Source organism: Schistocerca cancellata, chromosome 11 (genome assembly GCF_023864275.1).
Source record: "Schistocerca cancellata isolate TAMUIC-IGC-003103 chromosome 11, iqSchCanc2.1, whole genome shotgun sequence".
NCBI classification, from domain to species: Eukaryota; Metazoa; Arthropoda; class Insecta; order Orthoptera; family Acrididae; genus Schistocerca; species Schistocerca cancellata.
The window spans coordinates 164,537,371-164,551,553 of record NC_064636.1 but is presented as its reverse complement, the minus strand read 5'-3'; the positions used below and the strand labels follow the sequence as shown (position 1 = coordinate 164,551,553).

Genomic DNA, 14,183 nt, shown 5'->3' with positions numbered 1-14,183 from the left:
AAAAAGCAAATATTGAACTTAAAGATGTCAAAGATAGAAAAACTTTTAGAAATAAGGTGGAAAAGTGGATTGTATTGTCGGAGAAGGAAGCACTAAAGAGACCAGGAACAAAATGGACAGAAGAAAGAAAAAGAAAACATGGAGAACGAATGAAAGAAGTATGGAAGAAACGACGTCAGAAAGCTTTGCGTGATCCTTCTGGGTCCATTCGCGATAAGTATATATATATATATATATATATATATATATATATATATACTCCTGGAAATTGAAATAAGAACACCGTGAATTCATTGTCCCAGGAAGGGGAAACTTTATTGACACATTCCTGGGGTCAGATACATCACATGATCACACTGACAGAACCACAGGCACATACATACAGGCAACAGAGCATGCACAATGTCGGCACTAGTACAGTGTATATCCACCTTTCGCAGCAATGCAGGCTGCTATTCTCCCATGGAGACGATCGTAGAGATGCTGGATGTAGTCCTGTGGAACGGCTTGCCATGCCATTTCCACCTGGCGCCTCAGTTGGACCAGCGTTCGTGCTGGACGTGCAGACCGCGTGAGACGACGCTTCATCCAGTCCCAAACATGCTCAATGGGGGACAGATCCGGAGATCTTGCTGGCCAGGGTAGTTGACTTACACCTTCTAGAGCACGTTGGGTGGCACGGGATACATGCGGACGTGCATTGTCCTGTTGGAACAGGAAGTTCCCTTGCCGGTCTAGGAATGGTAGAACGATGGGTTCGATGACGGTTTGGATGTACCGTGCACTATTCAGTGTCCCCTCGACGATCACTAGTGGTGTACGGCCAGTGTAGGAGATCGCTCCCCACACCATGATGCCGGCTGTTGGGCCTGTGTGCCTCGGTCGTATGCAGTCCTGATTGTGGCGCTCACCTGCACGGCGCCAAACACGCATACGACCATCATTGGCACCGAGGCAGAAGCGACTCTCATCGCTGAAGACGACACGTCTCCATTCGTCCCTCCATTCACGCCTGTCGCGACTCCACTGGAGGCGGGCTGCACGATGTTGGGGCGTGAGCGGAAGACGGCCTAACGGTGTGCGGGACCGTAGCCCAGCTTCATGGAGACGGTTGCGAATGGTCCTCGCCGATACCCCAGGAGCAACAGTGTCCCTAATTTGCTGGGAAGTGGCGGTGCGGTCCCCTACGGCACTGCGTAGGATCCTACGGTCTTGGCGTGCATCCGTGCGTCGCTGCGGTCCGGTCCCAGGTCGACGGGCACGTGCACCTTCCGCCGACCACTGGCGACAACATCGATGTACTGTGGAAACCTCACGCCCCACGTGTTGAGCAATTCGGTGGTACGTCCACCCGGCCTCCCGCATGCCCACTATACGCCCTCGCTCTAAGTCCGTCAACTGCACATACGGTTCACGTCCACGCTGTCGCGGCATGCTACCAGTGTTAAAGACTGCGATGGAGCTCCGTATGTCACGGCAAACTTGCTGACACTGACGGCGGCGGTGCACAAATGCTGCGCAGCTAGCGCCATTCGACGGCCAACAGCGCGGTTCCTGGTGTGTCCGCTGTGCCGTGCGTGTGATCATTGTTTGTACAGCCCTCTCGCAGTGTCCGGAGCAAGTATGGTGGGTCTGACACACCGGTGTCAATGTGTTCTTTTTTCCATTTCCAGGAGTGTATATATATATATATGTTTGTCTACTATGCGCTCACAAACCATTCATCTGATTGCAATGAAATTTTGGTGAGTTCTCCGAAATCCCGAGAAAAGTAATCGACAATGTTCCAACAGTCAGGTCACTGTAACATGCGTAGCGCAACTGATTAGGTAGAGGCTTGTCATACAGCGGACCTGGGTTCGATTCCCACGGCTCGCAACATTTTTTTTTTTCATTTCGCAGCATTCAATCACACGCAGTATAATTTTGCGAGCATCGCTACGTAATACTGGTTTCCTTCTAACCGTAGGCCTACCGGTAGGGGTTGTTGGCGACTCCCGAGATGGCCAGCAACTGTCTCTTCACTCATTTTGATAATGTTTAGCACAACTGTACAATAAAAACACGCAGAACAGTACAGCGCAGAACAATAACGAAGCAGACGACAATGGCTACCTTGTACAACAGTCAGCTACATAATGTTGGCAGCAGTCGAAACTGCGTGCCTACCGAAGTCTCCCGACGTTTACCGACTTCTACCGATTCAGGACTAGGGAGAGGTCTGCCATCTAAAAGTTTACACACTGTACGTTCTCCTGACAACCCTGTTTACTCATTTATGGGGCATTTGAAAGCTCTTGTGTACGCAACCCCGGTACCAATGTAGAGACTCTTCGTGCTTGTATTGTGGCCGGCTGTGATAGAATACGCCATTCTCCAGGGCTGCATCAGCGCATCAGGGATTCCGTGCGACGGAGGGTGGATGCACGTATCCTCGCTAACGGAGGACATTTTGAACATTTCCTGTAACAAAGTTTTTGAAGTCACGCTGGTACGTTCTGTTGCTGTGTGTTTCCATTCCATGATTAATGTGATTTGAAGAGAAGTAATAAAATGAGCTGTAACATGGAAAGTAAGCGTTTCCGGACACATGTCCATATAACATTTTCTTTCTTTGTGTGAGTTTCCTGAAAGTTCGGCCGTACCTTTTTGTAACACAATGTATATAAGGAAGATTGGGGCTGTTTTTCGACTTCCTATGCAAATGCATTGTCCACCAGCTGCTAGTTCATTTTCAACTAAAACCAATACGCATACAGCGCTGTGTGAAGACACTGCGCAACTCGATCGCTTGATAACACGGACGCAGAGTCCCTGACAACTGATTGGTAACGCGTTGCGAGCGATTTATTGGCGATACTGCAGTCGCGTTTTCTGCAGAGCCCTATTTAATCCACACACGAAGTGATTTCGCAAGGCATCTGGTACCGACTCGCACCGGGCGATGGGTTTCATTTGATTCGCTACGTGTGCGGAGGGCCGTAAAATACGGAGTAAAAAAATTGTGACTGGATTAATGATTTACTTTTAGGTAGAACGCAATTACCGTGAATACGAGGAATCCGGTAAAAATCTCCGACCCTTCAAGAACGGGACCAACAATGACTGAAGAGAATCGTTCCAGATGACTTAAGTGCAGCCCTTCCACAAATTACTGCAGATTTCAATACTGGGCCATTAAGTGTCAGCGTGTGAATCACTCAACGATGCATCGATATGGGCTTTCGGCGCCGAAGGCCCCTCGTGTAGGCTCGATGACTGCACGACAAAGTTTAACGCCTCGCCTGGGCCCGTCAACGCCGACATTGTGCTGCTGAATACTGGAAACATGTTACCTGGTCGGACGGGTGTCGTTTCAAATTATCAAGCGGATGGCGACAACCTCACGAATCCACGGACCCTGCATGTCGGCTGACGATTGCTCAAGCTGGTGGAGGCTCTGTAATAGTGTGTGGCGTGTGCAGTTGGGGTGATATGAGACACCTGATATGTCTAGATACTACTCAGACAGACGACACGTGCGTAAGCATCCTGTCCGATCAACTGCACCCATTCGTGTATTGTGCAATGCGACGGACTTAGGCAATTCCAGGAGGGCAATGAGACACCCCACACGCCCAGAATTGCTACAGAGCGGCTGCAGGAACACACTTCCGCTGGCCACCAAACTCCACAGACATGAACATATCTGGGACTCCGTTCAGAACAGCTCTCCGCTAGTACTCACGGTTTCATGGATAGCCCTGCAGCACTCGTGGCGCCAATTACCTGCAGCACCACCACAGGCATTAATCGAGTCCATGCCACGTCGTGTCGCGGCACTTGTGCGTGCTCGCCAGCGCCCTACAGGATATTAGACGGGTGTGTCAGTTTCTCTGGCTCTTCAGTGTATCTTTATTGGAGAGTCATTGATAGATGAACTTACTTCAGGCGTGCCCACGCAAGTTTTGTTTGAATCCTTTCCGTTCACGCCCCATTACCGACGGCCGACAATTTGAACAGTACCCCAGATCGTTCTCTATCTATCCACATTCTGTGTTTATGAAGGGGAATGACCACAGGTTGTCAAGGATAAGTACGTGGCAGTTTTAATCACTGGCAGGATGTGTATCTACCTAGGTTTATGGAACATGTATGATTTATCTCTAACAAGGAGACAGCACGACCGTGGGGTCCGGGATTTATCCGCAATTTTGTATGGTGAAAGAGGACCCCTAACACCTTACGTGGTTAAAATATTAGGACGCACTACCCGGAAAATCCCGGGAAAAATCGAAAATTTCTTAGGTGCCTTATAAGTATAAAATGTTAGTACACTGCCGAGCCGCAGTCTGGCTTCGGTGTTTAGGGCTCTGATTCTTACGCCAGAGGTCTCGTGTTCGATTCCTCTGGCACTTTTTTCTTCTGTTTCATTTTCTTTGGTTATTCCACCAATTATTCAGAAGGTTTCCCAAACCTACATTATCTTTAACAAATTAGTTACATTATTGAATTTTCTTTTTGTCCAACAACACAATTCATGGCGGTGGGTTTTCCATTTCTCATCGTAAAGTATATGAGGAGAAACATTGCCTGTTTAATCAGAATAACAAAGTCGATTGGGAAACTTTAAATTTTTATACATATAATAATTATAAACAAGAACCGCAGTGATAATTATCGTAAAAACAAACTAAACCATTTTTGCGACATCTTGCGCAACATACAAAAACGGGTTTTTTACAATCACATGGCGCTTGCAATAAATCTGTACAAAAACATGCCCCATTAACATTTACGAAAATGTTTCGAGTTTGACAAATTGAGGCAAACCAGGCATATTAAATCACGTCTCTGAATATTTGTGACGCTAATTGATGGTGAATTATAGAATGAATTTTTATACAATTTCCCGGGAATTAATTTCACGATTCTCCTGTAACAATGCGCTGCAATTCTGCAAGCAACAGGAGAAAAGAGCCAGAGGAGGAATCGAACCATGGACCTCTGGCGTAAGGGTCCGAGCGCTATCCATGTAGGATAGACGGCAGCACAATAGACTAACATTTTATGCTCAGGGTACCTAAGAAACTTTTGATCTATTTTTCTCGGGATTTTCCGAGTAGTGCGTCCTAATATTTTAACCACGTGAGGTGTTTGGGGTCCTCTCACCACAAAATTGCGGACAAATCCCCGACCCCACGGTCGTGCCGCCTCCTTGTAAGTTGAAGTATGGATCCCGTACCAAGTAGGACTAAAAGGTGATACTTTACGTACAAGAAAGCGAGCACGCGAATGGTGCCATTTTGAAAATGATAGCTGTAGGGAGCCAACAAATATTGGGTTACTTTATTGTTTTGTTCATTATATTTTGCTGTGAATATCAGTAAGAGAATGTATTACGACGTAAATATTAGGTCTACAAATATCCTTCTGCCGTTTTACAAAACGTGGCGGTAGCGGCAAGTGGTAGTGCATGTAGCAGGTCGTGTATCATACATACTTCGGCATTTGTAAACATAACGTCATCTAAATATTAGAGGATCTGTCATTGCATCAAAGTTTTCTAGACTGATGTCAACTTAAAAGAACAGACCCAATTCTCGTCATTTGCGTGAAGTTTCAGTTTTCTGATTTTAACAAAGAAGGCTGCGGATGAGACTCAGATGCTGGGGAAGACCTGTGTTAAGACAATTAACTATTAGCTGAACGTTCGGAAAATGGTTTCAACGCATCAAGAATGGTAATTTTGACGTCTAACAGTAGCATGGTGGCTAATGTTTTCAAAGCTACTGAAACCGACTGAGACAATCACAGAAGATCGTTATCGAATGCGTTTGAACTAAGCACCGAAAGAAACTACGGCGATAGACATGATTTTGCAGTATGATACGTGACCACATGTTCGAAAACCTCTTCAGAACATACACCACCCGCCGCATTCACGATTTTCGATCAATTACACACGGCCTGGCTGACCAGCACTCCCAGTCATATGAACAAGTGCGAAACTTGATCGATTCGTGGCTATCCTCTAAAGACTCCTAGTTCTTCCGATTCGGGATTCGTATTCTGCCCGAAAGGTGAAATGGCCAGTACTTTCGGTATTAATGTTTTCTAAAGTTTTTCACAGGCTTTGAGAAAAAAGGCAGAAGCAGTATTTTAGCCAATAATTCCACGTATTTGTACACATTTTTGCTATGAGAGCCTTTTTTCGACTATCGAAACTGAACAACCGAGTGCTAGGATGACGAGAAGACAGCTGATTGTTGACATGACGCGGTCTTTTCGCATGCAAAAAACGCGTATAAAACGATTAATAAGTATGTGCACCACGTGTGTGAAATGCAGAACAGTGGTTAATATTGAGTAAACATTGCCTATTGTTTAACTACGCTTTAGAGCGTGTGCAATGAACGCAAATAGGGTTACTGGTAAAAACTGCTTGTGCACCATATCAGGTTTGAAACTTTCTAAGAGTGCTGAGAATATATATTGAATCATTCCCGACTATGGAGAAGAACGTTGTATGGTGTAATCTAGCTGCACACACTAGGGAAGTCCAAGCCTACGACATTAAGCACACGACAATTGCTGAAGTAAAAGTACGTGCAGCGAATGTACGGCGGAGCTGGAGACGATTTCAGTGCAGAATCTTCAAGTACCAGCGTCGCCCCCATCTCAATCCTGCAGGACGATGAGGTGCAGCCAAAACAGACTTTGGAAGAAGATAGCATGCAACAATCAGGCTCTTTGCAAAAGTAATGTATATAGTACTTGTTTTCACCTTAACAACATCCTGTCCCAGTCGTAATATTTTACTTTGCCAATCTCTAAACGTTGTCACTGCAACAGTACCAACATATTAAATTTAGTGTTTCCTCCACATCATTCCCTACAACTAGAATTTCATCAAATGGGCAAATTCACAAACCGCCTTTAAAATGCATCTCTGGGAACCTATCGTAAATGCCGAGAACTGCACCTCGCCCGCTATTAGTATTTGACAGCTAGTGCACACGTGATGTGGCGCTTCAATGTAATTCGAGTTAACTGTGCATTTCCGGGTGCGTGCATGCTATTGAACATTGTATTATATACTAGTTGGGACTATGTCAGGCTATGTTTGTTCTAATTTCTTTAGCCTGCTTTTTTCATGCAGGAGTATTGGAGCAGAGCAAGTAGACGAATACAACTTTACTCTCGCTTTTTTGCAATAAACTTTATTCTTTGCCTCAGAATCAGTCACACAATTGTTCTCGACTAACACGTAGCTCTGTCCATTTGATGTAGCAATGAGAACTATTGCACGGTCACTAAATTTAAGTCGAGGATGTGTGTTAATTTGTTTGTCCTACAGGAGAATCGAGGAAATGCTGACGGAGGACAAAAGGCGTTAACTACCCGAGAAAATCTTATGAAGTACTAGGAGACAGTATTAGCACACTTCTGCCTCCTAAGTATTAAAGTCAGAGTTCGCATTTGCCCCTGGAAATGTTTTCGAATTTAAAACCGTTTCTAAACCTTTGTCTTACCATTAAATAATCAAACCGTGTGCCACACCCAAGTCTCTTCCACATATACAGTCTTAATTCATACCCTGTTAAGGAGTAGAAATTGAAAATGTAAATGCCAGATCTGACATTTGTGAGATTGGAAAGTATCTGTACAAAACTGATTTGTATGAAAAATGTTAACTGATACAATAGAACTTTACTGCTCGACAAAGCACAGAAAAAAATGGGAATTTAGAAAATACATAATTTATTAACAACATTCGAAGTGCCATACCAGCAAGCTGGTTCTAAGCTCCAACAGAAAACTTTTCACACGCAATGATATCTTTTAAATACTGCATGTCCAGAGGGAAGCACTGCTTGGCACAAAGTCCAAACATCATCTAACATGTTTGAAACGCTTTCCCCATGACTGCCACCTGGACCTAGCATAGGAACATGCAACAGAACTGAGAACATGATAGCACTGAAAATTTTCGACTTCGACTCCACTTACTGAATTATGCTCTGTACAAAAAATCGAACAGGTGGCTTTCCCTTCCCTCACAATCTGTATCTTATTACTTTACATTCTCTTCCTTTTCTTGATATACCATGCCAGTCCCCCATAGTTTTAAAATTAACATTGTTATTTGATAAAATCTAATGTAAATGAAAAAAATACTAGCTAGAAGCTTACCAGAGATGTCACAATTGCTAGACCCATACACTATGCATTTAGCAACTCTTATTACACTAACCTAAATATTTCGTATCAACTGCACTAAAATTTAATTTTCACATGAGGCTTTTTCAAGTTTCAAAGGAAGTTGTGTCTTACCACTTTAGAAAACTGGCCTTAATCTTGTATCGGTAAGAGTCAGTCAGCATGGTATGCTTGTTGGTAAGGATCCCATTCTGTGAAGCAGTCCTCAGAGGAGAATTTACAACCATAGTGCAGGCAGTCTATTTATTAATCTTGTTCCATCTTTTGTTTTGCCAATGAAACACAGCCTTTGGTTGCCCTCCTCCACAACATTTATAGTTATCCACAATTGTGATCCATAGATATTTAGAATTGAAAGACTCTAAATTTATGCGATTTACCATTTAACAAATTTAATGGTGATTCCTTTTAGTACTCATGTGAATGACAACATGTTTTATTATTTAGAGCCTACTGCCAATTTTCACCCCATAATTTTGCCTATATGACCTTGTCATTTAGTCTGTCTCCTGATAACTAGACAGTAAACAATATTTGCATACAATCTAACAAGGCTATTTACTGTTTATATAGATTAAGAACTGCAAACAGTCTGCAGCACTTGCAGAACACCAGATGCCACCTTTATATTTTACTTTCCATGAATTACTAGAAATTCATGTTACAAGAAATCACAAATCCAGTCGCCCTACTGCAAAGATATTCCATAAGACACTGATTAGAAGCTGATGAGAAAGTATCAAAATCCTTCTCGAATTAACCACCAATTAAAGTGTAACATTTATACTAGAATACACGGATCATTTGCATCTGCTCAGTTATTCTGTAACTACTTCAACTCTGGTGACAATATCTGTAAAAATCTTCTGTAAATATTATGAAGAGAAAGTGTTCATCAGGCTGCCAGGAAAAGTATTTACTTGTCAGCTGATCGAGATGTTTGTTTCAAAGTCACACGAGTGGGGGTCATGTCACCTAGTAACTATGTTATGTAGTGAAATGTCAACAAACTGTCAGGAGACGCAAAAAGAAACCGTCAGCTCTTATGACAAAGTGCATATTGTGATTGCCAGAATTTGCCTGGAAAAAAATTTCTGCAAACGACTGCTTTTGATCATCTGCTATTATAATTTTTACTAACTTAAGAATGCAAGTACGCAAATTGGGAAAAAATTGTGTCAACTTTTTTGCAACTTGCCACATTCAACCTTTAACTCCATCTAATTTACGAATCAAACTTTTAACCGTCTGCTTGATCCCACAATCAATCACACAGCTCTTAATTGACAGACATCAAAGGCTGTTTCTTCATATTCCACAAAACCTATTTCCAACAGGTATTAGGCCAAAGTACTAAGAGCAAAAAATTAGAAATGCTATGGAAAATCTCTTTGCTTTAACAAAAAAATAAATAAATAACAGCTGTTATCAGTTTAAAATGAACACACTAAATCTGATTTGGGAAAGTAGTGTACACCTCAGCACAGAAACAATCATTCGACACAGGGGGATATTCTGCACAGATTGTTAGATATGAACAGCAATATTCCACCAATGCCGAGCCTCCATAAGCTCTAGTTGAGACGAAATAAACTACTGGCAGGAAGCCAGACCAGAGATGCTGTATCTAAATTTAGAATGAGTTTTTCAGCCTGAACTTTGTCTGCTCATTGCAATTTTAAGTGCATTTGCTTCACATGGCCATTCTATCAATTCTTGTAGTGGATGCAGTTACTTGTGAATGAGCCGCTATATAGTAAAAGTTAAGATTGCCACTGTCATCAATTTTTATTACAGAAGCAGTTTTCAGAGGGACGATAAAACAAAGTTACTTTGCCCAAAGCTACATGCCGTTATGAGGTAACAGAATTTGAAGTTTAAACACAGAGTTTGTCACTAAGATTTATCATTTTTTCGTAAGGTTAATGAAGACCAATTAAACATTCCTGTTGCGCTTCAAAACATTGCGACCGATTAGAATTAGAGGGCTTCGAAAAGTATGGATACACAGCGTAAAATGTTTGATATGAATTAACTGCCGTACTAAAAGATGTGGAACACCAAACAAAATGATTGCGTGTAACTCCCTTGCTTCCTCACCAGATATGAGGTTTATATGTCTGCTTCGCACAGACAGCGAAACAATATAATTTCAAATTCGGCGGAAACACGCCTAACAGCTGTTAGTTCTACAATAACCGTAACATGGATTAATTTCTTCTAGGAATACGAATAAAAGATGCAAATTTACAGTGAAAATTTAAACGTTGTAAGGAGAGTAAACCATTAACTACGGAAAAAAGGCAATTTTTAGTTTTGTAGCAAAAATACTTGTAAAGTGCCTCAACGTGCACGAAAAATAATAGAATTTAATGCTCGAGATTTACGGGAAGCTTATGCTATTGCAAGGCAAGTTTTGTAATTTATTCTCAAAGTTGGCAGTTTTTTTTTTTTTTTTTTTTTTTTTTTTTGGTTGCCGGGGTGCGATAAACTACATACCCCTACGCAACTGCGTCAATTTGAGATCGACACAAAAAGTTCAACATTAAGATATCCCACACCGATAGTTCGTAAATCTAGGTATGGCAACAAAAAAGTGTGTTGCCGATCTTAGACCCGTGGTGCAACAGGGCTTTTCAAGCTTTCCAGGGGGTTGTTAATAGCCAAGTGTCAGTAAATAATTTTATTCACAAAATTTTTCCTCCAGCTCAAGGCGGAAACGCGTACTACAATTCTAGCATCAAAATCGTTCGTCAGCTGTCTATCCATTACTAAGCACATATCGAAATTATACTCTAAAGAAATAACTGCCTTCTGCCTGTGTTCTGACGAAATAAGATGTCATAAGCCCAAAATGCTCTGTAGAACAGTCGATATTTGAGCAGCGTGAAATACAGTATTTACCTGTTTCTTTGGAAGCTCACCGTTAAAAAAATAAACCGATCACGCGAACGTTATTCTGCAATACTATCATATAATTTCATAAAATTATCTTCAAAGAGAAGCACGTGTTGAGAGCACTTGAAAATGGAGGCGTGCTCATCCGATCTGTAGCGATGAAGCAGTTTATACACATTTTCCTAAAATTAAATTATTATCGTCTCAATACTTACCTAGTACGTGCTTTTGTTGTACTACAGCCTTCGGTTGTTCGGGCTGCTTCTCCGGGTCAGCCATGACGTTCCGGGTGGTGGTAAAGGTGTTAAAACACGCCGAACCGATGTTCTCCTTCCTCCTTGCAGCTTTGTTAATTTCCTTCTCAACATGGCGCGTGGACATTCACATACATAGGAACTCCCGAACACTCCCATTGGTCGCTTCGTGGTGACGCAACACTTAGCTTTGTGATTGGCCGATATTTACGCGTCACAGATGACTACAAGAAGACGTAATTTCTAAACATGTTCCATGAAATCGATTGAAATACCACGTACGCAGGACACTGTTGAACAATAATTTCCAGAACCGTAGGTTACAGTAGAATCTAAAACAACTATCAGAATGAGAACGGACATAAAGAATGAAGTAGCTTTACGACTTCAATACTCTTTGATACAAGGTATATGCCATTTCGGGGCTGGTGGCGAGCGTAAACAATCAAACTAAAAGTTGACGATGCATCATGATAAATATACCCACCGTAACCGTGATTTTTATCGGTATAAAAATTTTATACCCTACCTGTTATTGGTTCTAGTTAATAGCCCAGAATACATCAGTGTCAATCATATCGCCACAAATTTTCGTAAGTTTCAGCCAACATTATTATTGGGAAATAGTATCATATTAGGGTATTCAGTCTGATTTTTAATATAGCAAGGTAACGACTAGTTGCCAACAAAGGCCTTCTAAGAAAGACGCAAAATATAAAAACTCAGCTTTACATGAGTTTTGCTGCAGAAAGTTGTGATAAACAGGAGAGTGTGATACTATGTGTGTGGGGATTGACCACTGAATTAAGCTTTCTAACGATAATGATACTGTAGAAGCAATGTCCAAATGTTTCGTGAGCAATTCAGTGAACTGATAATGTAATATGTGGACGTTGTTTTATTAAGCTATACATAACGACAGACAACCCATCTCTCCATGGAATTTGAATTCAATATGAAGATGACTAGCCTACTCTTACCACCTCAGTAGATTTTGACAACTCCCGGCAGATAGATACGTGCAACATCCTGCAACACACGCTGTGATTCATTCTCAATACAGCATGTGTGTCATCATTTGGTGCAAGTTTGTCATTGTGCTCGCTCAAATTGAATTTGACTCATAAAAGGTTCCATGTCTGTTCTTGTGTTGATTAGTATACTGTAAGGAGGGTACCACCAGCCGTATTGAATATGTACTGCAGTATTTTGATGCTATAACCGAAGATGGGAATGAGTTGAGCAGTATGGCATGTCATGTTTGGCAGACGTAAGAAAAGAAACTAATTTCAGAAGTGATTGGTTTCAGCTAGAAGAGAGGCAATATTAAGTCAATACTCACCATGAAAAGCTAATTGTAAAAACGGTGTGAACAGCTACTCTTGAGTAAGGTAATTAAAATTAGTTAAAAGGACAGTAGAACCCTACGGTAGATGTATTTTCTCTGTCAACCTAGCAACATACAAGTAATCTCTTGGCTTGTGGAACAGCTGCAATTTGTCATAGTTTACTTTCTTGTTGTCTTTATCACTTGAGCAAAGATAGAACGCATTGCATAACCATGGACAGGTTACAGAATTTCTCTTGATTATGATCAGGCACTTTTAAAAACTAACATACTATCAAAAGAAATGTGCAACCTTATAAATATTTATATAATAATTTATGACAAAAGTTCGAGCAAGGTGGTGCATTCGTTAGCGCACTGGACACGCATTTGGGAGGACGGTGGTTCAAATCCACGTCCAGCCATCGTGATTTAGGTTTTCCCTGATTTCCCTCAATCACTTCAGGCAAATGCCAGGATAGTTCCTTTGAAAGGGCATGGCCAACTTCCTTCACTACTCTGATAAGACCGATGATCTAACTGTTTGGTCCCCTCCCCCAAATCAAACAATCATCAAGATTTCATTTTGGCTACTATTTCACAATACTAGCTTTGATAGTGTTTGCCATCTCCAGATGTGATTAATCCATTAACAGCTTAAGCATGATGTATAAAAATTTAAGTTATGCATTCTGAACATGGTGTCACATAGTGAAAGGTGCACAAATTCAATTTTTATACGTCATGGCGAATTTTTACTGAAATAACCACATATGAAAATGGTAATAAACTGCCTAAACTGGGTATGTGTAATAGTAATTAGAAGGTGATCTTGATGTAATAAATTATTGTACGAAGATTGGAACTTAAATAGTGGCAGCTATTTATTTACTACCAATGAAAAAAAAAAAAAAAAGAATTACATGGTTGCAGCTGTTACTGTCCTTCAAACTATTCACCAGCATTGTGTAGAACCCTTGCCAGCAATGTGGAAGGTGTAATATACAGTTAGCAGAGCCTGTTCTGTTGATGGTGCGAATGGAGCAGTCTACTGCCTGTCGAATCTCTGGAACAGTTCTGAAGCGAATGCCACGAAGTGGTTCCTTCACCTTAGGAATCAAATCAAGGTCACAAGGACATAAGTCAGGGGAGTATGGTGGATGGTGCAGTACTTCCCAGTCCCATCAACCAAACAGAGCAGCCACAGCTTGTGCCATATGTGCCCGCGCATTGTCGTGCAAAATGATGGATGGATTGCACAGAAAGTGTTGCCGCTTCTTTTGCAAAGCTGATTGCAGGTGATGCTCCAAAAATGAACAGTAATACTGTGCTTTGACGGTCTACCGTGGAGGAACGTAATGTTTTAGGATAACACCATCACAGTTTTACAAGAGAATCACCATAACTTTCACCATACTGTGGTTCTGGCACACTTCCGACCTTCGCAGTGACACGTAGTGACTCCATTTGTTGGATTGGCATTTCAGTTTTGGATTTGTGGC

General features: G+C 41.8%; 1 protein-coding gene across 2 annotated transcripts in view; it reads right to left on the bottom strand.

Annotated features, from left to right (window-relative positions):
- The window catches only part of LOC126108427 (Y-box factor homolog), a 140,599-nt gene extending 129,117 nt beyond the window's left edge, over positions 1–11,482 (bottom strand). For both annotated transcript variants that reach the window (XM_049913641.1, XM_049913642.1), the window contains exon 1: positions 11,316–11,482. In XM_049913641.1, coding sequence (XP_049769598.1) covers positions 11,316–11,481 — 166 coding nt within the window. In that variant the 5' untranslated portion in view covers position 11,482. The remainder of the gene's footprint in view (positions 1–11,315) is intronic.
- Positions 11,483–14,183: the final 2,701 nt, after the last annotated feature.